The sequence below is a fragment of the Hypanus sabinus genome, unplaced genomic scaffold (genome assembly GCF_030144855.1).
Source record: "Hypanus sabinus isolate sHypSab1 unplaced genomic scaffold, sHypSab1.hap1 scaffold_2117, whole genome shotgun sequence".
NCBI classification, from domain to species: Eukaryota; Metazoa; Chordata; class Chondrichthyes; order Myliobatiformes; family Dasyatidae; genus Hypanus; species Hypanus sabinus.
Window position 1 is genome coordinate 20989 of NW_026780222.1, and position 26486 is coordinate 47474.

Here is a 26486-nt window from a genome sequence, read left to right on the forward strand (position 1 = left end):
GTCAATAACAGGATTCTTGGAAGGGTGGATGGGGCAGAAGGAACTGGGGGTGTATGTCCATAGACATACCCTACCCTACAGGAGCAGCAGCCTGACGCACGTGGCGCGGATGTGGCCGTTCGGGAGGCTGGGAATCTCCCGGACTTCCCACATCTGACACGCTGTGGAGAATACCGGCCTCACAGACAAACTTCCAGTTCTATTCCTCACAGGCAGCTCATCTCTCCTCGACCCGTTACCGCCGAAGCCAGAATGATCTAAAGGTGACTTTGTCTCAGGTCACTCCTTTGATAACCGCTCCTTTGACGAACGCTCCGCTGGGCAGTGTCTCCCTTTTTCGCCTGAACCTGCCCTGCTGTCCAACTCACGGTTGGTGTTCCGGTTATAGCCACTGACAGCCCACGTATAATGGACTGACGCTCTCGAAGTCCCCTTTATAAATCACCTCCACAGACATACGAGAAATCCCATTTCATAAAGTTCTGTGGACGCCGCCGATAGGCAAAGTACATTCTCTACCGCTTTCCCTTCCTGTTTCTCTCTCAGACGGGCTGAAACCCACCTACTCATTGCTGAACTTTCCGAATGACGAGCATCTCATGGAAGCATATGAAGATCCTCCCATTGCCTCGGGAGCCGCCGAAATGCCAGTGACTGCACAGGCAGGTCAGAGTTCACAATAATGACATCACTCTGAGGGGGGTCACGTGCTTTACGTACAAGTGTTCAATTTCTGATGCATCTGCGTCGGTCACTTCCTCTGGCAGCTCGTTCCACAGACGGACCTCTGTCTAGGTAAAAGCAAGATTGTCACACTTGTCTCGACATACTGCTGTCACTGTACCCCTGAAGCTTTAGTCCACAATTGTCCAATCCGAGATAAAAATGACTCCGTACAATCACGTGACGGTGCTCTATGTGGTTTTATACAACTCTCTAAAGTCACCTCTGCGATCCGAGGTATAATGTCTCCATAACTCAGGCATTTGAGAACCTGAATGTCCTCGTAAATATCTTCTGCTCTGTCTCCAGCTCAGTGGCATCTTATCTAGATGAGGACGACGGCAACGGATCACTCTGCTCCAATTCACTGACGTGTTGTACAATTTCAACGTGACCTCCCTACTTCTGTAATCATGAACCTATCTATATGCGACTCCAGTTTCAGACAATTGTGTAGCTGTACCCCTGGGCTCCTCTGTTCTACAACACTCCCCAGGGTCCCTGCCTTCCCGTGACTCAACTTTCAGGGAACCTTGTCCCTGTACCCCTGGGTCCCTCTGTTCTACAACAGCCCCCAGGGTCCCTGTCTACGTGTGACTCCACTTTCAGAGAACCGTGTCTCTGTACCCCTGGGTCCCTCTGTTCTACAACAGTCCCCAGGGTCCCTGTCTACCTGTGACACCACTTTCAGTGTACCGTGTACATGTGCCCCTGGGTCCCTCTGTTCGACAACACTCCCCAGGATCCCTGTCTACGTGTGACTCCACTTTCAGAGAACCGTGTCTCTGTACCCCTGGGTCCCTCTGTTCTACAACAGCCCCCAGGGTCCCTGTCTACGTGTGACTCCACTTTCAGAGAACCGTGTCTCTGTACCCCTGGGTCCCTCTGTTCTACAACAGCCCCCAGGGTCCCTGTCTACGTGTGACTCCACTTTCAGAGAACCGTGTCCCTGTACCCCTGGCTCCCTCTGTTCTACAACAGCACCCAGGGTCCCTGTCTACCTGTGACTACACTTTCAGTGTACCGTGTACATGTGCCCCTGGGGCCCTCTGTTGTACAACACTCCTCAGTGTCACTGTCTACCTGCGACCACACTTTCCTAGAAACGTATCCTCGTACCCCGGGTTCCCCTTGTTCTACAACACTCCCCAGGGTCCCTGTCTACCTGTGTCCATTAGAGAACGCCGGCCTCACAGACATACTTCCTGTTCTATTCCTCACAGGTAGCTCACCTCGCCGCGACCCGTTATCGCTGAAGCCCGGATGTACCAAAGCCCGACCACTCTGTCTCTGATCACTCCTCTGATAATCGCTCCTTTGGTGAACGCTCCTCTGGGCAGGGTCTCCCTTTTGTGCCGGAACCTTCCCTACAACCCAACTCACGACGGGTGCTCCGGTTATAGCTACTGACAGGTCACGTACAATGGACTCACGCTCTCGAAGCTCCCTTTTTAAAGAAGCGCAGCAGACCTGCGAGAAATTCTACTCCGTGAAGCTCTGTTGACACCGCCGATGGGCAACGTGCATTCTCTACCAGTCTCTCCTCCTTTTATTTCTCTCTCTCTCATTCTCTCTCAGACGGACTGAACTCCACCTACTCAGTGGTGAACCTTCCAAAAGAAGAACATCTCAGTGAAGTGTACGAAGATCCTCCCATTGCCTCGGGACCCGCGGAAATGTCAGTGGCTACACAGGCAGGTCAGAGTTCACAATAATGACATCACTCTAAAGGGGTCACGTGCTTTACGCAGAAGTGTTCATGTTCTTATGCATCTGCCTCGACAACTTCCTCTGGCAGCCCGTCCCAAAGACGGTCCTCTGTCTGGATAAAAACAAAAATGTCACTCTTGTTCCCAGTTACATCACCTACTCCTATCACATTATCCCTGAGAGCTTTGATCCTGCATTCTACAAGCCTAGAGAATAACGACTCTGTGCATTCACCTTGTCTATGCCCCATGTGGTTTTATACAACTCTGTAAGGTCACCTCAGCGATCCGTGGTATAACGTCCCAAAGTGCCTCCCTTATCTCCTTAACTCAGTCACCGCGATATCCTCGTAAATCTTATCCAATTTCAGGGAACCGTGTACCTGTACCCCTGGTACTCTTTGTTCTACTACACTCTCAACGGTCCCTGTACAGCTGTGACTCCACTTTCAGTGAGATAAGCCATTTGTATTAACTGAACGGGGAAAAGTGGCTGGAATGCGCAAGCGCGTAACGTAAAGCACCAATGGTTTTTAAATAAAAGACTGGCAAATACAGCGGCCAACTTCGGTGTGGGCTGAGTCAGAGTGTGCTGGCTTTGGCTCAACAGGCTTCGGCATGAACAGGCAGAGGCGAGGGTAGGTTTCGCTATGTTTTGATTTGTTTGTTTACGGCAGAGGGAATAACAGGCCGGATGTTGGAATGCTGCTCTTGCAGGATGTGGGAAGCCAGAGAGACATCTGGTGTCAAAGACAACGATACCTGCAAGTAGTGCATCCAACTGCAGCTCCTAACAAACCGCGTAAGGATCTGCATGACCTCCTCATTAGGGAGAATGAGGAGATTATAGATAGTAGCTACAGGAAGACAGTTAGCCGAAGGAGCGGCGCACAGTTACCGTCAGCGAGGTGAGGGAAAATGGAAGGCGGAGCAGGGTTCCCCTGAACAAAAAGTATGCTGATTTGGATACTGTTGGGGGGATTACTTATCTGGGTCGAGCTGCGGAAGCCGGATATCTGCCACTGAGTCATGTTCTGCAGTCCGGAGGGAGAGGGGAAGAAGAGGAGAGCGGTAGTGATAGGGTACTCAATAATTAGAGGTACAGACAGGAGGTTCTGTGGTCGCGACATAGACTCTCGGATGGTTTGTTGCCTCCCAGGTGCCAGGGTCAGGGATGTCTCTGATCGCCTGCACTGCATTCTGAAATGGGAGGATGAGCAGCCAGATGTCATGTTTCACATCGGTACCAATGACGTAGGAAGAAAGAGTGAGGAGGTCCTGAAGATTGAGTATGGAGAGCTTCTTAGGAATTTTAAAAAACAGGACCTCGAGGGTAGTAATATTTGGATTGCTACCTATGCCGAGTGCCAGTGAGGGTAGGAATATGATGCACTGGAGGAAGAACACGTGACCTAGGAACTGGTGTAGTGGGCAGGGCTTCAGATTTCCGTAATATTGGGAACTCTTCTGGGGCAGGTGAGACACGTATCAGAGAGACGGATTACACATGAACTGCAGGGGAACCAATATCCTGGGAGGGAGGTTTTTTTAGTGCTATTGGCGGGAGGGGGCAGTGTTTAAACTAGATTTGCAGGGGGATGGGAACCAAAGTGCTAGAGCAGATCGTGGAGCGGTGGTGGAAATAATTGATGTTAATGTTTTATGCAAAGTCACAAAGAGAAGGGCTGCTTTTAGTGGTAAAGATCTTCCGAGGTGTGTCTATTTCAATGTCAGGAGTATTGTGGGGAAGGCTGACGAGCTGAGGGCGTGGATTGACACGTGGAATTATGACATTGTCGCCATTAGTGAAACTTGGCTGCAGGAGGGGCAGTGCTGGCAGCTTAATGTTCCAGGGTTCCGATGTTTCAGACGTGATAGAGGCAGAGGGAGGTGGCATTGCAAGTCAGAGTAAATGGTACAGCAGTGCTCAAGCAGGACAGATTACAGGTCATGTCTACGAGGCTATATGTGTGGAGCTGAGAAAACGGAAAAGTATGACAACATTAATGAGTTTGTATTATAGAGCACCCAATAGTCAGCGAGAATTGGAGGAACAAGTCTGGATAGAGATTGCGGACAACTGCAGCGTAAGTGAAGTTGGAATAGTAGGGATTTTCAGTTTTCCACGTATTGATTGTGACTCCCGTGCTGGTAAAGGTGCAGTCGGGTAAGAGTTTATAAAATGTGTTCAGAAACATTTTCTGAATCAATATATAGAGTTACCGACTATAGAGGATGCAATATTACCTCTCCTATTAGGAAACGAGTTAGGTCAGATGACGGTTGTGTGTGGGAGGGAGCACTTTGGTTCCAGTGGTCATAACACCATTAGTTTCGACTTGATCATGGATCTGGTCCTCAGTCTGAAGTTCTAAACTGAAAAGGGCCAAATTTGAAGAAATGATAAAGTATCTAAAATGCGTGGATTGGGACAGGTTGTTCTCTGGCAAGGATGTGATTGGTAAATGGGGGGCCTTCAAACGAGAAATGTTGAGAGTGCAGCGTTTGCATGTTCCTGTCAGGATTAAAAGCAAAGTGAATAAGAGTAAGGAACCTTGTTTATCAAGGGATACTGGAATTCTGAAGAGAGAGATGGATGATATGTATAGGAAACTGGAAAACAAAAGTCAGGTGTCTGAGGAGTATAAAAAATGCAAAAATACTTAAGAAAGAAATCAGGAGGGCTAAACGAAGACATGGATTAGCTTTGACAATCAAGGTGAAAGATCATCCAAAGAGCTTCTCCAGGTATATTAAGAGCAAAAGGATAGTAAGGGATAAAATTGGTCCTCTTGAAGATCAGAGTGATAGGCTATGTTTGAAACCAATAGCAATGGGAGAGATCTTAAATGGCTTTTCTGCGCCTGTATTTACTAAGGGAACCTGCATAGGGTCAATGGAAATAAGGCAAACAAGTTGTGAAGTAATGGAGCCTATACAGATTAAAGAGGACGAGGTGCTTGCTATCCTGAGGCAAATCAGAGTAGATAAATTCTCAGGAACTGACAGGGTATTCCCTCGGAGCTTGAAGGAGTCTAGTTTTGAATTTGCAGGAAACCTTGCAGATAGTTTTAAAATGTCGGTCTCTACGGGTGAGGTGCCGGAGGATTGGGGGATAGCTCAGGATGTTCCGTTGTTTAAAAAAAGGCTCGATAATTAATCAGGAAAATTAATAGCCGGTAGTTTAGACGTCGGTACTAGGGAAATTATTTGAAGGCGTACTAAGAGTTAGGATCTACAAGTATTTCGATAGACAGGGACTTTTGAGGGAGAATCAACGCGGCTTTGTGCGTGGTAGCTCATGTTTAACAAATCTATTGGAGTTTCCCGAGGAGGTTACAGGGAATGTGGATGAAGGGAAAGTGGACAGCGGATGTTGTCTACATGGACTTCAGTGAGACCTCTAACAAGGTCCCGTATGGTCCTTGTTAGTTAGGAAGATTCAGTCACTAGGTATACATGGTGAGATAGTAAATTGGATTAGACATTGGCTCAATGGGAGAAGTCAGAGAGTGGTAGTGGAGGATTGCTTCCCTGAGTGGAGGACTGTGACTAGTGGTGTGCCACAGGGATCAGTGCTGGGTCCATTGTTAATTGTCATCTATATCAATGATCTGGATTATAATGTGGCAAATTTGGTCAGCAAATCTGCTGATGATGCACTGCTCGGATGGGTAGTGGACAGTGAGGAAGGTTTTCAAAGCTTGCAGAGGGATCGGGTCCGGCTGGAAAAATGGGCTGAAAAATGTCAGATGGAGTTTAATACAGTCACGAATGGACATTTACTTTGGAAGGTAATTACAAGGTAAATGGTAGGTCACTGAGGAATGCAGTACAACAGACGGGCTAGGAATGCAGATACAAAATTCTATAAAAGTGTAGTCACACGTAGATAAGGTAGTAAGGAGAGGTTTTGGATCATTGACTTTTCTAAATCAAAGTATTGAATACTAGTGTTGTAATGTTATGGTGAGGTTGTATAAGACATTGGTGAGGCCGAATTTGGAGTATCGTGTGCAGGTTTGGTCACCGAATGACAGGACGGATATGAATAATGTAGAACAAGTGCAGAGAAGGTTGACAAGGATGTTTCCGGGACTTGAGAAACAGAGTTACGGAAAAAGTTTGAATAGGTTAAGACTTTATTCCCCGCAGCGTAGAAGAATGAGCGGAGACTTGATAGATTTATATAAAATTATGATTGGTATAGGTAGAGAGAATGCAAGCAGGCTTTTTCCACTGAGGCAAGGGGAGAAAAAAAAAACAGAGGACATGGGTTCAGTGTTAAAGGGGAAAATTTAAAGGGAACATTAGCGGGGACTTCTTCAATAGACAACAGACAATCGGAGCAGAAGTAGACCATTCGGCCCTTCGAGCCTGCACCTCCATTTTCAGATCATGGCTGATCATGTACTATCAATACCCGGTTCCTGCCTTGACCCCATATCCTCTGATTCCCCTATCCATAAGATACCTATCTAGCTCCTTCTTGGAAGCATCCAAAGAATTGTCCTCCACTGCCTTCCGAGGCAGTGCATTCCACACCCCCATAACTCTCTGGGAGAAGAAGTTTTTCCATTACTCTGTCCTAAATGACCTACCCCTTATTCTCAAGCCATGCCCTCTGGTACTGGACTCTCACAGCATCTGGAATATATTTCCTGCCTATATTTTGTCCATCCCTTAATAAACTTACATGTTGCAATCAGATCCCCTCTCAATCTCCTTAATTCCAGTGTGTACAAGCCCAGTCTCTCTAAACTCTATGCGTAAGACAGTCCAGACATCCCAGGAATTAACCTTGTGAATCTACGCTGCACTTTGTCTACAGCCTGGATGTCCTTCCTTAATCCTGCAAACCAAAATTGTACACAATACTCCAGGTGTGGTCTCACCAGGGCCCTGTAAAAATGCAAGAGTATTTCCTTGCTCTTGTTCTCAATTCCCTTTGTAATAAAGGCCAACATTCCATTAGCCTTCTTCACTGCCTGCTGCACTTTCTCATTCACCTTCAATGACTGATGAACAAGGACATCTAGATCTTTGTATTTCTCCCTTACCTAACTCTACCCCGTTCAGATAATAATCTGCCTTCCTGTTCTTACTCCCAATGTGGATAACCTCACACTTATTCACATTAAATGTCATCTGCCAAGTATCTGCCCATTTATCCAGCCTATCCAAGTCACCTTGAATTCTCATGACATCCTCATTACATGTCCCACTGCCAACCAGCTTAGTATCATCGGCAAACTTGCTGATGTTATTCACAATGTCTTCATCTAAATCGTTGACGTAAATCGTAAACAGTTGTGGTCCCAATAACGAACCCTGTGGCACCCCACTAGTCACCACCTGCCATTCCGGGAAACACACATTCACCGCTACCCTTTGCTTTCCATCTGCCAACCAGTTTTCTATCCATCTCAATGTCTTCCCCCTAATTCCATGAACTTTGACTTTACCCACCAATACCCTAAGTGGGACCTTATTAAATACCTTCTTCTTATTAAATACTGAGAGTGTTGGGAGTGGAGTCAGCTCCAGCTGAAGCAGTAAATAAGGGCTCACTTTTAAAATCTGATAAACACTTGGATGACAGGTGAATGGAGCGATATGGTCCAGCTGCCCGTCTGTGGGACGAGGCAGAAGAATGATTCGGCGCATGCAAGAAGGGCCAGAAGGCCTGTTTCTGTGCTGTAGTGTTCCATGTTTCGAACAGTGTAGCTGTAGCCCAGGGTCCCTACTTTCTATAACATCTCCCAAGTTTCCTCCCGTTGGTCGTGTATGTCCCATCCTGTTGTTTGTCCTCCTGAAATACGATAGCTTAAAATAAACAACACGTGCTCCTGCTCGGCCGACTTCCCCGGCGAATCGAGATCCCACTGTGAGAGATAAATGTCTTCAATGTTTAAAATACCATCTACGTTAATGTCGTCTGAAAGCTCACCTACCGTGTATTGTATAAACTGTTATAAATGGTCGATATAGTTGAGAAAGATCATTGGAGCCACCACCGATCCCCCGGTGAAGAAAGCTGGTGACGGGCCTCCAGTCTGAGAAACGAGCTTCAACGTTAAACTTTGTCTCCTATCGCCTACCGAATTGTGTACCTAATCAGCAGTCCCTCACTGCATCTCCCAGAGAGTTATACCATCCGGGGCCTCGTTAAAATCTATGTACATTACTTCCAGCACCACGGCCTCTGTCCTACGCCATCAAATTAGTCAGACAGATCTCCATGGGTTCCACACCATCTCCAGAACAGTCTACCATCTGAGACCTTGTGAATAGCCTTGTTGAAGCCTCTATATAGTACATCTACTACCAATTACTGCTCTGTCCTCCCCAGTCAAATCAGCCCGACAGGTCTCCCTGGGTCTCACGCCAGCTGTCATCTCCCTCCCCCTTCTCTCTTCTATCTTTCCCTCTCCCGGCCACTCACTCCGCTCCATTCTTTCTCCGTCTCTCCCTACATTCCTCTCTCCCATCTTTCAGAGTGATCTCCCATCAGGGATCTTGATACCGGACATGTCAAGCGTCCATTAGTTCTATCAATCCGGACATATCAGTCAGTCAACTTCCACTGGTTGCCACAACATCACACAGAGTAGTCTCCCGTAGAAAAAAAAAAATAAATGTTTTATTTTCTTCCCTGTTCAAAACGTCTACTACTCTGTTCTCATGAAACGCCCTGTTCCTCTCTAAAAATATAAACACTGCTCCGCCCATGACCGCAATAAACTGCAGAGCGTTATGGAAAGAGCTGAGCCCAGCTCCGGAACCAGCTTCCCCTCCATGAACTCTTTCTACGCATACTGCTGTTTCGATAAAACACCCAGCGTCATGAAAGGTTCCAGGAAATTCTGTCTTCTGCACCCTCCCATCGGAGGGAAAATGGGAAAGCATGTATCAGGAGGCTCAAGGTCAGCTTCTACACAACAGCAATCAGAATATTGAACGGACCCCTAATACGATAAGATGTACTCTTGACCTCAGATCTTCCTCTTCGTGGCTCTTGAAACTGATAGTCTGCTTGCACTACAATTTCTCTGTAACTTTGATACTTTATTCTGCATTCTGTAATCGAGTAAACTTGTTCTACTCCAATGAAGTGACCTCTCTCTATGGATGTGGATGGGAACTCTCCTGTCTGTGAAGTATATAAACGATCTGGATGAAACTGTAGATGGGTAGTTTGGATTGACGTTATCATTCCAAATTGTGAGATGCCTTACATAAGACGGCATGCGTCCTGGACAACATTGTTGGCCGACAGCTAAGAATAATAATAAACCCGCGACACTCTCCCTTTCTACTCTTTCTCAACCACTCTCTCTCCCTCCCTTTGTCTCTTCCCCCTCACTCTCCCACTTTTTCTCCCCTCACTCCCCCTCGCTCCCCCGCTTTGTCGCTGCCTCTCTCACACATCCCACTCCGGAGTCACTCCTAATATCGCTTCCTTTTCTCACGCGGCCTTTCCCTCTCTCATTTCTCTTCCCGTTTCCTCTTCCCCATTCTCTCACATTTGCCCCCATCGCTCCCATCCCACTCTCACCATCTTCTCCTTCTGCTTATCTTAATGGTGTCTCTACAGGTCCGGATAAACAGGAGCCGAACGAGAACATCGGAAATAGTCCGGACCGTAAGATCTGCCTACTCTGCCTAGTTACGTTTTTCCTCATCGCGACAGTTGTGGGGCTCTCGATCCATGGTGAGTCGAACGGACTCCGGTTGGAGTCAGACCGTAAACTAACAGTGTGGAATGACACGTCAGTGTAAAACCTCACAATGACACGGACACGGCGCTAAACATGTCACAAACGTACCTCACATGGATACCGACACCTTCCAAGCCGTGGCACCGACCCTCACGGTGAAACTGACACTACCCTCAACTGGACAGGGACACAGCTCCCACTGTGACACCGTCACGTCCACACCGTGGGACCGACTCCCACCTCACCGTGACGCTGAAAAATAATAAACTCTGAATCCATACGGCTAATTCCCCGTGGATCCCCTGTATCATATTCCTCTGGATATGCCTCCAATGAGGGACCCAGTCAAACGCCCATGGCTCCAACTTAATCGATCACATTCGGGAGACGTGACAGAATCTCTGGAATCAGAGACACTTCTCGGCCCTGGGAAGTGAAGGGATTTGGACTCTCAGCGATGAGGCTCAATGTAACTGAGATTGAGAGAGGGAGGGGTGTTGGTGGTGGAAGGAGAGACCGCGGCTGGTGGGTGGAAGGGAGTCCCAGTGGGGAACACGGCTGAATTCGCCCACACACTGAAGGAGAACACGGAAAATAGATCAAACCGTAGGATCTGACTACTCTGCCTCGTTACGTCCGCCATTATCGTGACTGTTGCCGGGCTCTCGACCCGTGGTGAGCCGAACGGGCTCCAAATGGAGGCAGGTGGTAATTAAATTGTCTTTGTGAAACACCACAGGGACACTGACACCCCTTTACGGTGACACTGAGACACCACTGACTGTGACATCTATAAGCTCCTTAACATCTCCCGGCCAGCTCCGCACCGTGGCAAGGACTCACGCTTCACTGTTACACACCTTACCGAGACGGTATCGCCCCTCAACATAACACCGATGCAACTCTCACTGAGGCAATTATCCATACCTCACCCTGACAAAGGTAAACCACTCACCGCGATAGCGACCCCGAAATTCACAGCAAAATCTACTTAGTACACTCCGTGAAGTCGATGCATACCTCAGTGTGACACTGTCAGACCCATCGTCGGCACGACATGCCTCTCATCGTGACAGAGACACACCCCTCTCTTTGAGACCAGCACACCACACACCATGACACAGGTACTCCACCCGCCGTGACATCTCCACGCTCTTCACTCAGATTTCTCACGCTGTGACATCGAGAAGCACTTCATTGTGACACCTATCACAGTGACACCGACACGCTCTTCACAGCAACTCGGATTGACCGACAGGATACTTATTCAAACCCCCATTGTAACATGAACAAAATCTTCATCGGGATATTGAAAAAAACCCTCAACGTGACACAGACACGTCTCTCATATCCCTCGGGATCAATATGCCTGCCTGTCTGCTTCAAGGTGGCGCCGACACCGCTCACTGTGCCACCAGCACGTCCTTCACTGTGACACCAATCACCGTGACACTGACACCACACTCTCTGTGACCCGTTCAGTAGCGGTTGACGCTGACTTATGTGTCACTGTAAACGCCAAACATCCTGCACCATCTCTCTCAGTGTCACAGATTCGTCAGTCTCTTAAACGAATGAACAGCGAACTCCGTCACAAGTTCACTGAGATGGAAACGAAGTACAGATCTGTCAACGAAACCAAGGCTCAAATCTGTGAATTATTGACCAGCAGAAGAGGTGAGGCATCATCCCTCTCTTTCACCCGCTCCTCATCACAGGGCAGGCATGGAAAGAGGAAACGTCACTCTGTGCTTGACATCGGGAGTGTGTGATGAGATGTTGTGGAGGATCATTCACTCTGTGTTTGACCCGGTGAGTGTGTTATGGGGCTGCGTGGAGGATGTCTGACCCCTGAAGTGTGCTTTGGCACCGTGGAGAGAGCGTTTCACTCTGAATCCTGGAGTGCTCGACGGGACAGTGCAGCGGGGGCTTCATTATGTGTCTTAATCCGTGAGTGTGTGATGGGATCGTGGAGAGACAGCTTCTGTCTGTGTCTGAATCCCAGAGTGAGTGACGGGACGGAACAGAGGGAACATCACTTTGCGTCTTAATCTGGGTGCGTGTGATGGGACAGTGTGGAAGGAGCTTTACTCCGTGTATGACTCCCGGAGTGAGTAATGGGATCATAGAGAGAGAGTGTCTGTGTCTGACTCCCGGACTGTGTGAGGGGACAGTGTAGAGGGACGTTCATTCTATGTGACAGCGGATTGTGTGATTGGATGTTCTGGAGCGACTCTGAACCTGTCAGTGTGCCATGGGAGAGCGGGGGAGGAACTTCGCTTTGTGTATGAGCACAGCTGAGCATGATGGGACGGTTGAGAGAGACCTTCACTCTGTGACTCGCCAGGAGGTGTGTGATATTAGGAGGACTTAAGGAGGGAGAGTTACACTGTCATAGGCTCGAGCATGTGTAATGGGACGGTGTGGAGGCAGCCTCCCTGTGTGTCTAACAACTGCAGTGTTTAATTGGACGGTGGTGTGTGTGGGGGGGGGGGGATGAAGAGCATCGCCTTTTCTCTGACTCCTGTGTTAGTTGATGTCACCAGGTAGGAGTATCATACTGTGTCTGACCACGGGAGTATGCGGCGGGATTGTGCAGAGAGTGTTTCATTTCCTATCTGACCACGGGGGGTGTGTTGGAGAAGTGTGGAGAAAGGGTCACTCTGTGTTTGTACGCAGGAGTTTGTGATGGGAGAGCATGCAGTGAGCCTCACTCCATCTTTGACCCAAGGAGTGTGTGATAGTGTGGTGGAGAGAAAGCTTCAGTCTGAAACTGACCCCTGTCCTGTGTGATGGGACAGTGTGGTAGGAGAATCACTCTGTGTTTGACATGGGGAGACTATAATGGGATCGTCAGACGATAGCTTCATTCTTTATCTATCCCTGAGAGCGTGTGACGTGACGTTGTGGATGGAACCCAAATTTCTGTCTGCCCAATCAGGAAGTGTGTGATTGAATGGTCTGCAGGGACCTTCTCTCTATAACTGACACGGGAGGCTGTGATGGGAAGGTATCGAAGTAGTTTCATTGCGATTCTGACCTCGGGAGTGTGTGATGGGATGTTGTGAAGTGGGAATCACTCTGTATCTGAGCCCCGGAGTGTGTGATGGGGTGATGCGGAGGGAGATTCACTCTGGGTCTGATCTCGAGTGAGTGTGATAGGACAGTGTAAATGGAGATTAACTCTGTGTCTATCCGTAAGAACATGTGATTTGACAGTAAGGAGCGTGCAGTCTGAATCCATGTGTGTGTGATGGGGCCATAGCAAAAGTGAGCTTCACTCTGTATCTGACCCCGGGTCGGTATGATGTAATAGTATAAGGGAGTTCCGATCTATGTTTACTCCTGGATTCCGTGACGGGACAGTGCTAAAGGAGAGCCCCTCATTGTCTGGCAACAGGTTGCTTGATTGGAAATTGCGGCCGAAGCTAATTCATGTCTCACCCCGGGAGTTTGTGACGGTACGGTAGGGAGTGAAATTCTATTTCTGTCTGTCCCTCAGGATCTCTGTGATAGTAAGGCGAAAAGGAGCTTCTAACTGACTCCTGAAGTTTGTGATGGGGCGGAATTGAGGCAGCTACACCTGCTCAGTGGTCCCACGAATGTGTAATTGGGTGCCGTGGCAGGAGTTTCAATTTGAGTCTGACAGCAGGAGAGTGTGACGGGACGCTGTGAACGAGCTTCAGTTTGATTCTGACGACGGGAATGTGTGAGAGAAGGGTGTGAGCGTTGTTTGTATTTGAGCCCGGAAACCTCAAAATGGGGCAGTTTCGAGATAGTCTCACCCTGTGTCTGACCCCGGGAGTGTGTGATAGGACAGTCTGGAGTGAGCTTTACTCTGTGTCTGACACAGTGTGGTTGCGTTGGGATGCTATGCAGGGAGCATCAGTCAGTATCTAACCCCAGGAATGATCATTGGGAGAGTGAGGAGGGAACTTCACTCTGTATTTTACTGGAGTGTCTGATGGGACAGTGCAATACGGAGCTCACACTGGGTGAAACCCCTGGGAGTATGATGGGACTGTATGGAGGGAGTGTCACTCTGCGTCTGACCTCTGTCCACTGTGACAGGATTATCTGGAATGAGCTTCACTTTGTGTCTGACACAGAGTGAGTGTGATGCAATGTAATGGAGGGGGTCATCACTTATATCTGACCAGTGGAGTGTGTGATGGGGCGGTGTGGACGAAGCTTCACTCTGGGTCTGATCACAGGAGTTTCTGATCGGACGGTGTGGAGGGAGATTCACTGTGTGTCTCAACCTGCGAGTGGGGGACGTGACCGTGTGGAGGGAGCTTCACTCTGGGTCTGACCACAGGAGTGTGTGATGGGACGGGGTGGAGGGAGCTTCACTCTGTGTCTGTCCCCGGGAGTGTGTGTTGAGACGGTGTGGAGGGAGTTTCACTCTGTGTCTGTCCCCGGGAATGTGTGATGGGACGGTGTGGAGGGAGATTCACTCTGTGTCTGAACCCGGGAGTGTGTGTTGGGATGGTGTGGAGGAAGCTTCACCCTGTGTTTGTCCCCGGGAGTGTGTGATGGGATGGTGTGGAGGAAGCTTCACCCTGTGTTTGTCCCCGGGAGTGTGAGATGGGACGGTGTGGAGGGTGTTTCACTCTGTGTCTGAACCCGGGAGTGTGTGATGGGATGGTGTGGAGGAAGCTTCACCCTGTGTTTGTCCCCGGGAGTGTGTGATGAGACGGTGTGGAGGGAGATTCTCTCTGTGTCTGTCCCCGGGAATGTGTGATGGGATGGTGTGGAGGAAGCTTCACCCTGTGTTTGTCCCCGGGAGTGTGTGATGGGACGGTGTGGAGGGAGATTCACTCTGTCTGTCCCCGGGAGTGTGTGATGAGACGGTGTGGAGGGAGTTTCACTCTGTGTCTCTCCCCGGGATTGTGTGATGGGACGGTGTGGAGGGAGATTCACTCTGTGTCTGACCCCGGGAGTGTGTGATGGGACGATGAGGAGGGAGATTCACTCTGTGTCTGACCCCGGGAGAGTGTGATGGGACGATGAGGAGGTAGCTTCACACTCTGTCTTACCCCGGGCGTGTGTGCTGAGACGGTGAGGAGGGAGCCTCTATCTGCCACTGATCCGGGAGTGTGTTAAGTGTAAGGAGTGTGTTTCATTCTGTAGTTGTCCAAGTGTGTGTGATGGGACGGTGAGGAGGGATCCTCGTTCTATGTCTGACTCACAGCGGATGTAATGGACCGTAGGCAGGGAGATTCACTGTTCCTTCTTCCTATTTTTCAGAGCAAGAGTGTCCCCAGTCCTGGATCAGAAATGCAGGCGGCTGTTATTTTATAACCACGTTGAAATTGTCCTACGATAAAGCGAGGCAGTATTGCTGGGACCTTGATTCTAAACTTCTTGAAATAAATTCTGCAGAAGAAGCGGTACGTGTCAGATCGACGGAAGATATATCCACAGCAGAGTGAATCCCACTCCACACCGTTTAATCGCACACTTCCGGTATCAGACACAGAGTGACGCTCCCTCCTTCTGGTCCAAGGGCACACATCCGGTGTCATAAACAGAGTGAATTTCCTTCACACCGTCCCGCCACACATTTCCGGGGTCAGACACAGAGTGAAGCTCCCTCCACACCGTCACATCACATACTCCCGAGGTCCTACACAGTGAGTTCCCTGCATACGGTCTCATTACACACCCCCGGGTTCAGACACATATTGAGGCTCCCTCCACAGTGTGGCATCACATTCTCCTGTGGTGAGACAGATACCATCTCTTCAAAATATCCAGGGGTCAGACAGAAAGGGATGCTCCTTAAATTTTGCTCGAATTCAGTCAATAGTGACAACAATTTAATTTCACAGAACTTTGTTTACAAAGCTGTCCGGGACCAAGGCCGTTCATACTGGATTGGAAAATGCAAAGACGGGTGAGATTTGGGATCGTGCATGTTTCTGAGAGAAAGTGGGTCGTCGGATTGATACAGGCTGCGAGAGGCGAGTAGGCAGTGGATTGATTTTGAGGACTGGCACAGGCTGCGGGAAGGTTGTGTGCAGTGATATTAGATTGTGGTCAGACACGAGTTGCTAAAGGGAGTGGGTATTGGTATGAGTTTGGCCTCTGACAAGGGCTGTAGGGAGAGAGTGGGAAATCGGGGCATTTTGGAGAGAGAGAAAGTTCTGCGGAGAGCGAATGGGCAATTGGATTTGTTTCGGGATCGGCACGGTCTGTTGGTAGAGAGTGTGTAGTAAAACTAATATAACCATATAATAATTAAAGCACGGAAACATGCCATCCCCGCCCTGCGAGTCCGTGCCGAATGCTTACTCTCACCTAGTTCCACCTACCTGCACTCAGCTCAGAACCCTCCATTCAATTCCTGTCCAAAACCTATCTATTTTTTTTTTTAATTACAGAATCAAACCTGCCTCTACCACTCCTACTGGAAGCTCGTTCCACACAGCTACCACTCTCTTAGTAAAGAAGTGTTGCCCTTAAAGTTTTGCCTGTTAACTCTCAACTGATGTCCTCTTGTTCGAATATCCCATACTCTCAATGGAAAATGCCTTCCTCCGTCAACTCTACCTAACCCCCTCATAATTTTAAAGACCTCTATCAATTCCCCTCTCACCCTTCTACGCTCCAAGGAATAAAGAGCTAACTTGTTATATCTTCCTCTGTAACTTAGGTGCTGAAACACAGGTAGCATTCTGGTAAACCTCCTCTGAACTCCAACTCCTGTGTTCATTGCTCTGATTTATAAAGGCCAGCATACCGAAAGCTTTCTTCACCATCCTATACACATGAGATTCCACTTTCAGGGAACTATGCACCATTATTCCTAGATCACTCTGTTCTATTGCCTTCCTCAATGCCTTAACATTTACCATGTATATCGTATTTTGATGAGTTCTACCAAAATATAGCAACTCACTCAGCATAAACTCCAGTTGCCATCTTCCAGCACACTCCTTCTGTTGGCCTAAATCTCTCTGCAAGCTTTGAAAGCCAACTTCATTGTCTGCAACGGCACCTATCTTAGCATCATCTGCATACTTATTAATCCAATTTACCACCCCATCATCCAGATCGTTAATGTATATGACAAATAACATTGGACCCAGTGCATATCCCTGAGGCACACCATCAGTCACTAGACTCCAACGTGAGAAAGAGTTATCCACCACTACTCTCAGGCATCTCCAATCCAGCCACAGTTGAATCCATTTTACTACTTCAATATTAATACCTAACAATTGAACCTTTCTAACCAACCTTCCGTGTGGAACCTTGTCAAAGGCCTTACTGAAGATCTTATAGACAATTTCCCCTGCTTTTCCCTCTTCAGCTTTCCTCGTAACCTCTTCAAAAAATACAATAAGATTTGACAAACATGACCTTCCAAGCAAAAATCTATGTTGACTGCTTCTAAACGGACCCTGTCTATCCAGATGATTATATATGCCATTTCGAAGACTACTTTCCATTAGTTTGCCCACCACCCACGTCAAACCTGCACGCTGTTAATTGCTAGGTTTACTCTTAGATTCCCATTCAAATAATGGAACCACATGAGCAATACTCCAATCCTCCGGCACCATCTCCGTTGTCGAATGACATTTGAAATATTTCTCTCAGAGTTCCTGCTATTTCTAGAGTAATTTACCTGGACCCGGAGACTTATCCACCTTTTGTATTCTTTAAAAGCTCCAGTATACACTCTTCTTTAATCATCATAGCTTCCATAACAACCCTACTTGTTTTCCTTATTTTTATAATTCAATATCCTTGTCCTCATTCAATAACGCTGAAAATAAATTGGTCAAAATCTCCCCCATCTCTTCTGGCTCCACAAATAGCTGTCCACACTGATTTTCTAAGGGACGAACTTCATCCTTCACTATCCTTTAGCTATAAACATAACTGCAGAAACATTTTGTATTTATTTTCACCTTACTTGCCAATGCAACCTTATATATTCTATTAGCTTACTAACTTGTTTCTTAAGATTCTTTTTATATTCTTTATATTCTTCGAGCACCTCATTTACTCCATGCTGCCTATATTTATTGTAGATCTCTCTCTTTTTCCGAATCAAGTTTCCAATATCCCTTGAAAACCATGGCTCTCTCAAACGTTTAAACTTTCCTTTCAATCTAACAGGAACATAAAAAATTCTGCATCCTCAAATTCTCAACTTTCAATGGCCTCCATTTCGCTATTTTGATCTTCCCATAAAACAAATCGTCCCAATCCACTCCATCTAAATCCATTCGCATCTCCTCAAAGTAAGCCTTTCTCCAATCAAAAATCTCAACTCTGGGTCCAGTTCTATCTTTCTCCATAATTATATTGAAACTAATGTTATTGTGATCACTGGACACGAAGAGATCCCCAAATCATAGCTCTGTCACCAGACCTATCTCATTCCCTATCAGGAGATCCAACACTGCCCCGTCTCCAATTTGTACCTCTACGTATTTCTTGAACAAAAATATCCAGCAAAAATTTTACAAACTCCAAACCATCCCGCCCTTTACCAGAATCGGCTTCCCAGTCTATTTGTGGGAAATTAAAATCTCTCACAATCACTACAAATACCTGCTATCTCCTTACAAATTTGTTGCTCCAATTCTGGCTCCCCATTAGGTGGTCTGTAATTGTTACTACACCATTCCCATTCCTCAATTCCACAGAGATAGTCTCCCGAGACGAACCCTCTAGTCTATCCTGCCTTGCCACCTCTGTAATATTTTCTTTGACAAACAATGCCTCGCCTCCCCCTCGTTCCCCTCCGATTCAATCACACCTGAAGCAACGAAATCCACGAATATATAGATGCCAATCACACATCTACTGCAAACATTTTTCACTAATTGCTGCAACATCATATTTCCAGGTGTCAATCCATACTATCGCATCCACCTTTCTTACAATTCTGCTCGCATTAAAATAAATGCATTGAAGAAACTCTCCACCTCTTCCTCTCTGCTTATCCCTAACAGTGCAAACAACTTTATTATCTTTTTCTTCCTTCTCCCCTACATCTTTGGACTGTGCGCTCCCCTTCTCTATCACATGCTTATCCTCCCCACAGACTGTCTACTAGCTTTCTCTATTTGTGAACTAACTTCTTCTGTCCTAGATTCTGCAAATTGATTCCCACCCGCAGCCATTCTTGTTTAAAGTCTACCCGGGAGCCTTAGCAAACCTCCCGGCCAGGATATTTGCCCCCCGAGGATTCAAATGTAACCCGTCCTTTTTGTACAGGTCACGCCTGCCCGAAAAGAGGTCCCAGTAATTCAGAAACTTGAATCACTGCCCCCTGCACCAACACTTCAGCCACGCATATATCCTTCAACTTGTTCCATCCCTACTGTCACTGTCGCGTGGCACAGGCAGTTTTCCCGAGATTCCTGCCTTTGCGGTCCTTCTTCTCAACTCCCTTCTTTTCTCCCTATCTTCTCCTTTTAGCATAATTTCACTTTTCCTACCTATGTCATTGGTACCGATATGTACCCACGACCTCCGGTTACTCACTATCCCACTTCAGGATATCCTGCTCGCGATCAGAAACATCTTGGACCCTGGCACAGGGAGTCAAACTACCATTCAGGACTCATGACTGCGTCCACAGAATCCTCTAACTGACCCTCTGACTATCGAGTCCCCTATTAATACTGCCTTCCTCTTCCTTTCCCTAACCTTCTGAACTACAGGGCTGGACTCTTTGAGCCGTTGGCAAGACCACTGTCGTTTCCCAACGGTAGGTTGCTTCCCCCCCAACAGTACTCAAACTGGAGTACTTATTGTCAAGTGGTACAGCCACTGTAGTACTCTCTAGTACCTGACTCTTTCCCTTCCCTCCACTAACCGTGACCAAACTGTCTGCCTCCCGAGGCCCTGGTGTGACCACTTGCCTGTAACTCCTCTCTATCATCTTCTTCCTCTCACGGACCAGACGAAGGTCATGGATCGGCAGATCCAGTACCCTAACACGATCCCTTAGGAGCTGCAGCTCTGTGCAGTTGACGAGGCTGTACACGTACAGGAGGGTATGAGACCTCCCACATCCGTACAACGTGAACAACAAGCTGCCCTCACACTCATAATTCCCCCTTTCCTCAAATAGCAGGGAAAATTGAAAACTGAACCTACATTTCCTCGCACGGTTCCGCCTCAGCCCGTTGAGCCAAAGCCCTTAAGCCTTCACTCTGTTCCCGGCTCACACAGCTGCCCGAAAAAAGACGCTGCCCGCTGTATAAAGCTGTGTTTCTTTCAAATCTTCCCCGCCTCACTGCCCAACGTCACACGCCTGCGCAGTCCCGCCTCTCTTAACTCCGATGAGCAGAAGAGAAAAATCAAAATGTCTCCTGCCGCACTCCCGTTCTGATCCTCAGACTTCCTTCTCCAAATGTGGGAACTGACATGGGCTGTGGGAAGAGAGTGCGATGTGGGAGTCTTTTGGTGGTTGACACAGATCTTTCGGGGAAAGCTAGTCATTGGGATTATTTTGGGGACTGGCACGGTTCCTTGAGCATAGAGTGGGAAGTGCAAACAATTTGGGGACTACTACGGGGCCGTGGGGAGAGGGAGAAGCTATGGAACTGTTTTGGGAACTGACCGAGGTTGTGGGAGAGAGTGAGGCAGTGGGAGCACTTTGCGGCCTGGCACATGTCTGTGAGGAGAGAATGTGGGAGGGGTGTACTTTGGGGACAGACACAGATCTGTGGGGAGAGAATGGTTCCGTGGGAGTATTGTGGGGACTGAGACAGGTCTGTGGGCAGAGAATGCGAAGCGGGAGATGGTTTAGTGATTGACACATGTATCTAAGAAGGGGTTGGGCTGTGGGACTATTTCGGGGACCGGTACGGTGCTGTGGGGAGAGAGACAGGCAGTGTGTGTAGTTTGGACTGACTCCGATTTGTGGGGTTGGAGTGGTGAGTGTGAGTACTTTGGCAGAAAATGCAGGCCTGAGGGGAGACAGTGAAAGAAATGGGAGCATTTTGAGGACTGACACGGGCCTGTGAGGAGAAGGTTGGATACTGTTATTATTCTTGTCTCTAACACCGATCTGTGTGTAGAGTGTAGGGCAAGGGATTACTTTGCTGACTGACACAGGGCTGCAGGGAGAGAGTGGGTTAGTGGGAGTATTCTGGACACTGACACAGGGCTGTTCTGGGAAAGAGGGTTTGTGGAATATGTTGAGTTGCCACAGGTCAATGGCGAGGGAGGGTATTAGTGGTTTGGGCGACTGACTGCTGGAGGTGCGTTGAAATTGTTTACCTCTCTTTGGCAGGAAATTCGCTTCGAATGTCCTGTACCGGATGAACGGTTCAGACCCCGAGTGCAGTGTATGTGCACATAACTCTGAGTTTAAACCTTGTGATCAGGTTCAAGCACGCTTCATCTGTGAGATATCCAGATATTTGTGTCCGGATATTTATGAAATGATAAAGGCTCATTGTCAGCTACCAGAGGGACCGACTTGAATATAATGATAAAACCCTGTTTCTCCTCCAGTTCGCTTAACAACTTGCACTGCCCATTCCGCGCCGCTGCCTCTCACCCATACCGAATTCTCCACTTTCCTTCTATCGCAATGTTACTCTCCATCTTGCCCTCTCTTTACCCTCGTCCCTCAAAAGTGTCGCTCTCATCCTTCTCAACTCCCCACTCCTGTGTTTCATCCCCATTTTCCTCACCGCGCTTTCTTGCTTCCATTTACCACAATTTCCCGTTCTGTTCCCGGTCTCTCCCGCGATTCTCTACTCTGTCTCTACCCAATCTCCCCATCCCACGGTATCCCTTTTATCTAACCCAACTGGCTTCCCGCTTCTTTCTTTAGTTACTCTCACCTCAATCTTGTGCGCTAATGCTCTCGATACTCCAGTCCTGGGGAAATAGAGTACACGCATTTGCCTTATCTGTGTCCGTTGTGGTTTTGTACACCTCTGTAAGGTCACCGAAAAAAGTCTCAGAATTACGAACCTCGCTCCATAACACAGTCCCTCCTGTCTGGGCAGCATCCTCGGAAATCTCCCTCTGCAATCTTTACAGTACTTTGAGATTTCTCTTAGAGCAAGGCAAGCAGAACTGAACTCCATACTCCAAGTGCGGCCTGACCGACGTCATCTGAAACTGCACCGTGACCTCCGACTCCCGGACTCAGTGTTCTGACTGATGAAGGCCAGCGTGTCAAATGTCCTGTCCACCTGTATCGCATCCTTTCTACCGGATTCACGGTCTGTTGTATTATCTGTGACTTAGACCTCCTGAGATTTGTTCTTTTGAAGAATCAGTAGAGCGCAAATATCTACAATTAATGTCAAAAGCAAAAAGGTAACAAATGCCGCATGAAATGTGGAGGTGGAGCTGGTGCGTTCAAGAATATGCTGGCGGAGGGGAAGAAGGTGTTCCTGGTGCATTGAGTTTTCCGTCTCCTGTTCTTCGTCAACCCTCCTTCCCAGCCGACCATCCTCGTCACGATCATCCAGGACTCTCCCCTACATCCCTCCCTGTTTCCGCCACCGCCGTCTTCTTCCACACATCCTGTCTCCATCAAACTTCCGTCGCTTACACTCCATGCCGTCTCCGTTATCTCCTACTTCACCAAAAACTCTCTCCCTCTCCCTTGCGGTCCGGAGGCTGCCCGTCACATGATCCTTCACGTTCTCCAGCTCTGTCTGCCTTTGGCCTATCACCTTTCCGTTCTCCAGCTCTGTATGCCTTTGGCCTATCACCTTTCCGACTCTCAGCTCCACACCAACCCCTCCGGTCATCACCTATCATTTCGCATTTTCCCCTTTCAAATTTCCCCTTTTCCCTTTTCCTGCTTTCAAATCTCTTACTACCTTTCCTTTCAGTTAGACCTGACGAAGGGACTCGGCCCGAAACGTAGACAGTGCTTCTCCTATCGACGCTGCCCGGCCTGCTGTGTTCCGCTAGCATTTTGTGTAGTTTGCTTGAATTTCCAGCACATGCGGATTTCGTCAAAATCACCAAAACCAACCCCTCCTCCAATTCTCTGCTGTTACCCGCACATCCTGAAAATACAAACATAGACACATTCTCCGAGCCGGACACACAATTCAAGACTTCAGGAACGGCGGAGTTCTGGGGATTGGAGAGAGCGATGGAGCTTCTGGAGACGGGAGTTTCTGAAGGGACACAAGGGAGTAAGCTTCAGTTTGTTTCGGAACCCGTGTGTGCGCGATAACACATTCCGGGTAATGCGTCTCCAGTGTCTAACTTCAGGAGTGCGAGATGCGACTGTGTGGGGAGAGTTTCACCTTGTGCGTGACCCCGGCAGTGTGTGATGGGACGGTGTGGAGGGAGCTTCACTGTGTTTGAACCCGAGACTGTGTGATGGGATGGTGTGGAAGGAGCTTCACTTAGCGTCTGAAAAGGGAAGTGTGTGATTTGACGGTATTCAGGGAGATTGAGAACATCTCTGACGCTGGAAGAGTGTGTTATGACGGTGTGGAGGGAGATTCACTCTGTGTCTGACCCCGGGTGTGTGTGATAGGACGGTGTGGAGGGATATTTACTCTTTGTCTGACCCCGGGAGTGTGTCATGGGAAAGTGTAGAGGGTGATTCACTCCGTGTCTGAACCCAAGTCTGTTGGATGGGACGGTGTGGAGAGATTTTCACTCAGTTGTTTGAATGTGTGTGTGTGTGGTGTGTGTGTGTGTGTGTGTGTGTGTGTGTGTGTGTGTGTGTGTGTGTGTGTGTGTGTGTGTGTGTGTGTGTGTGTGTGTGTGTGTGATGAGCCAGGTAAGTGGGAAAGACTGGCGGAAAATTGGATTCGAGTGGAAGTCAGAGGAATTTTCAAAGAGGAGGGTCTTGGGAGACTGAAGGTAAAAACAGAAAAATGTTGTTTGATTTGTTTTCTGTTTATTTATTGTTTCTTTCTTTATAATCGCACAGTCAGAGCAGTAGCAATGTCTGGCATGAGAGTTGAATTCACCTCTTGCGAGATGAAAGAAGGTCATCCAGCTGCACCCTCTATCACTTTGCGTTAAAGAGTTGGAACTGGAACTGGAGGAACTCGGGATCATTCAGGAAGCTGAGCGAGTGTTAGGGAGAACAGCCAGAGAGGTATTAACACTCAAGATGTAGGATACAGGAAACTGGACGACAAACAAGAAGGTGAAAGGGGTTAAAAGCCAAAGCCGATGCAGAGACCCCGTGTGGCCAACCCGCTCAATAACAGTTAGACCACTTTGGATACCTCTGGATGGGAGGAGAGAGGTGCAAATGACCAAGCAGAAGAAATCTCACTGGTCAGGACTCTGGAACTGACTATGGTTCTGTGACTCAGAAAGGAAGGAGGGTGAAATGTAGCGAGCTGTATCGACAGGGTTGTCTTTGTTAGGGGAAGGGAAAAGAAGGTACTGTGGTCGAGAACGAGATTCTTCGATGGAATGTGGTCGTTATCGTCACCAGTATATAGATAGGACAATGGAGCCTGTTCCGCAAACTTAGGTATGTGCAGTTGTGGGCAAAATTAGAAAGAACGTTCAGTTTAAAATGTGGGTAAAGAGGATTGGAACGAGGTTTTCAGACATGTGAATCACTGGGCTCTGGGCTCTCTTTCTGGGAAGGTGCGACCTCTACAGACGGGACAGTTTCATTTCATTTCAATTCAATTCAATGTAGGTTTAATTGCAATTCCATCACACATGACCGCCCGGGCCAAGCGGCTAAACACAAAACCAACTGTAACACGAGGCAGAAAAACATGCATTATTTGTATGAAATAGAAAGATAGCAAGCATATGTAGGGTATCAGTGAAATACTTCCACGCTTTATGGACACGCGCACATGCCTCAGGAACCAAATCGTAGCTCCACAGTAGAGCCCGTTTTACTTCATCATAATCTTTAGCCTCGTCCATAGACAATGCTGAGCCTTCCCCTGAAGAACACTGTGTAACAGAACAGCCCACTTCCGCTTAGGCCAGTCCTGATTCAAAGCCGCTTTCTCAAAATGGAGGAAGTACCTGTCAAGATCCATCTCCTTGAAAGGAGGTACAAACTCAACCTCCCGATCAACCTTGAACCCCCTGTCTGGGTCTGCCACGGGTCCCCTTTCCTGCAACGCTCTTCACCTTTCCATCTCAAACTGCCTTTCCTTCTCCCTTTCCTCAGTCTCCAGCTTCCTTACTCGGAACTCATCCTTTCCCTCTCCTCGGCCGCTATTCTTCATCTTTCCAGCTGAAGCTGAAGCTCAACCCCACTGGGTTTACTCTCGGGAAACATTCACGCTCCTCTTCGGAAAAGACTCCCTCAGATACATAGAGGTCGACTATGGCTCTCTGTCCCTCTGACTTCCTCATTGCCTGTTTCACCGTCGAGAGTTTCAACCGTATCGCAATATTCAACAATTCCAACTTTCTGGCATCCTCTACTGCCTCCGAAGTTGTTTTCCTTTAAAATTTGTCAATCTCTATTTCCGCTGTTTCCCACACACCGAATCAAAAAATGGAATTTACCACGATCGATTCAACAACCTCCCAATTTGACGTTCAAAATCCCGGATAAAGGCCCCAATTACTCACGCACCCCTTGACCGGGTTACCAAACCAGCAGAAATGGAAGATACGATGGAGTCCGGTGGTACAGTAACTAAAAATGTGTTTATTAGTCAACTACGTAATACAGTATCAAAAATGCAGATATACATATAAAACAGGTTAGCAATAATATATACGGAGGTGTGGAAAGACGTGAGCAGCTGCAGCAGGCAAACCTTCCGTTGCCCTCTTGTTCCGTTGTACTGTTGTGCTCACCGATTATGACCCCTCCGTTGCAGGCCAGACCATTCTTCAGTGGCGGGCTCGTCACCCAGGCGAGGATGGACACACACACAAGCCCCCACCGCCCTGCCTTCACACACTGTGAGCCTCTGATCGATTCCCCCGAATTTTTCCAAGGAATCGCCACCTTCCTGTGGGTGCACAACGCTCTTTCAGTATCCATTGGCGTGTCTGCCTGTGTCTCAGCAGTCTCGTCTTTCATCTCCCCTGCCCGAGGGACCATCCATTCATCAACTGACCATGCCCATGTTCATCAAACTGGGCCACTCCCTCCTTTCTCAGCAGACATCTGGCATCCACTCTGCTGTGTCAGCAGGGATTCACACAAGCAGGCAAAGTCCTTGGAAGTAAAGTCAACAATTAGCGAAGAAGCCATAACTCTCAATCCTTGTTCCTCTCTCTCATTATCAGCATGTGCAGCCTGGTGCCTACCTCCATCTTTCTCTCTCTCTCTCTCTCTCTCTCTCTCTCTCTCTCTCTCTCTCTCTCTCTCTCTCTCTCTCTCTCTCTCTCTCTCTCTCTCTCTCTCTCTCTCTCTCTC

At 48.1% G+C, this 26486-nt stretch overlaps 1 protein-coding gene across 1 annotated transcript; it reads left to right on the forward strand.

Annotated features, from left to right (window-relative positions):
* The first annotated feature begins 565 nt into the window (after positions 1-565).
* LOC132387706 (C-type lectin domain family 4 member A-like) lies at positions 566-21973 on the forward strand. Its single transcript, XM_059960067.1, has 7 exons — positions 566-666; positions 2302-2421; positions 10030-10146; positions 11699-11830; positions 15404-15546; positions 15988-16052; positions 21423-21973. The coding sequence occupies exons 1-7, from the start codon at positions 600-602 to the stop codon at positions 21613-21615; spliced, it is 837 nt and encodes a 278-aa protein (XP_059816050.1). The 5' UTR covers positions 566-599; the 3' UTR covers positions 21616-21973.
* Positions 21974-26486: the final 4513 nt, after the last annotated feature.

What these genes read in the sequence shown, in the direction of transcription:
- LOC132387706 (XM_059960067.1), top strand. Translation starts at nt 600, where the DNA reads ATGGAAGCATATGAAGATCCTCCCATTGCCTCGGGAGCCGCCGAAATG. An exon ending in TGTGGGGCTCTCGATCCATG is followed by an intron (nt 10,147 to 11,698) that starts GTGAGTCGAACG and finishes CATCTCTCTCAG; the next exon opens with TGTCACAGATTCGTCAGTCT. An exon ending in ATTGGAAAATGCAAAGACGG is followed by an intron (nt 16,053 to 21,422) that starts GTGAGATTTGGG and finishes TCTCTTTGGCAG; the next exon opens with GAAATTCGCTTCGAATGTCC.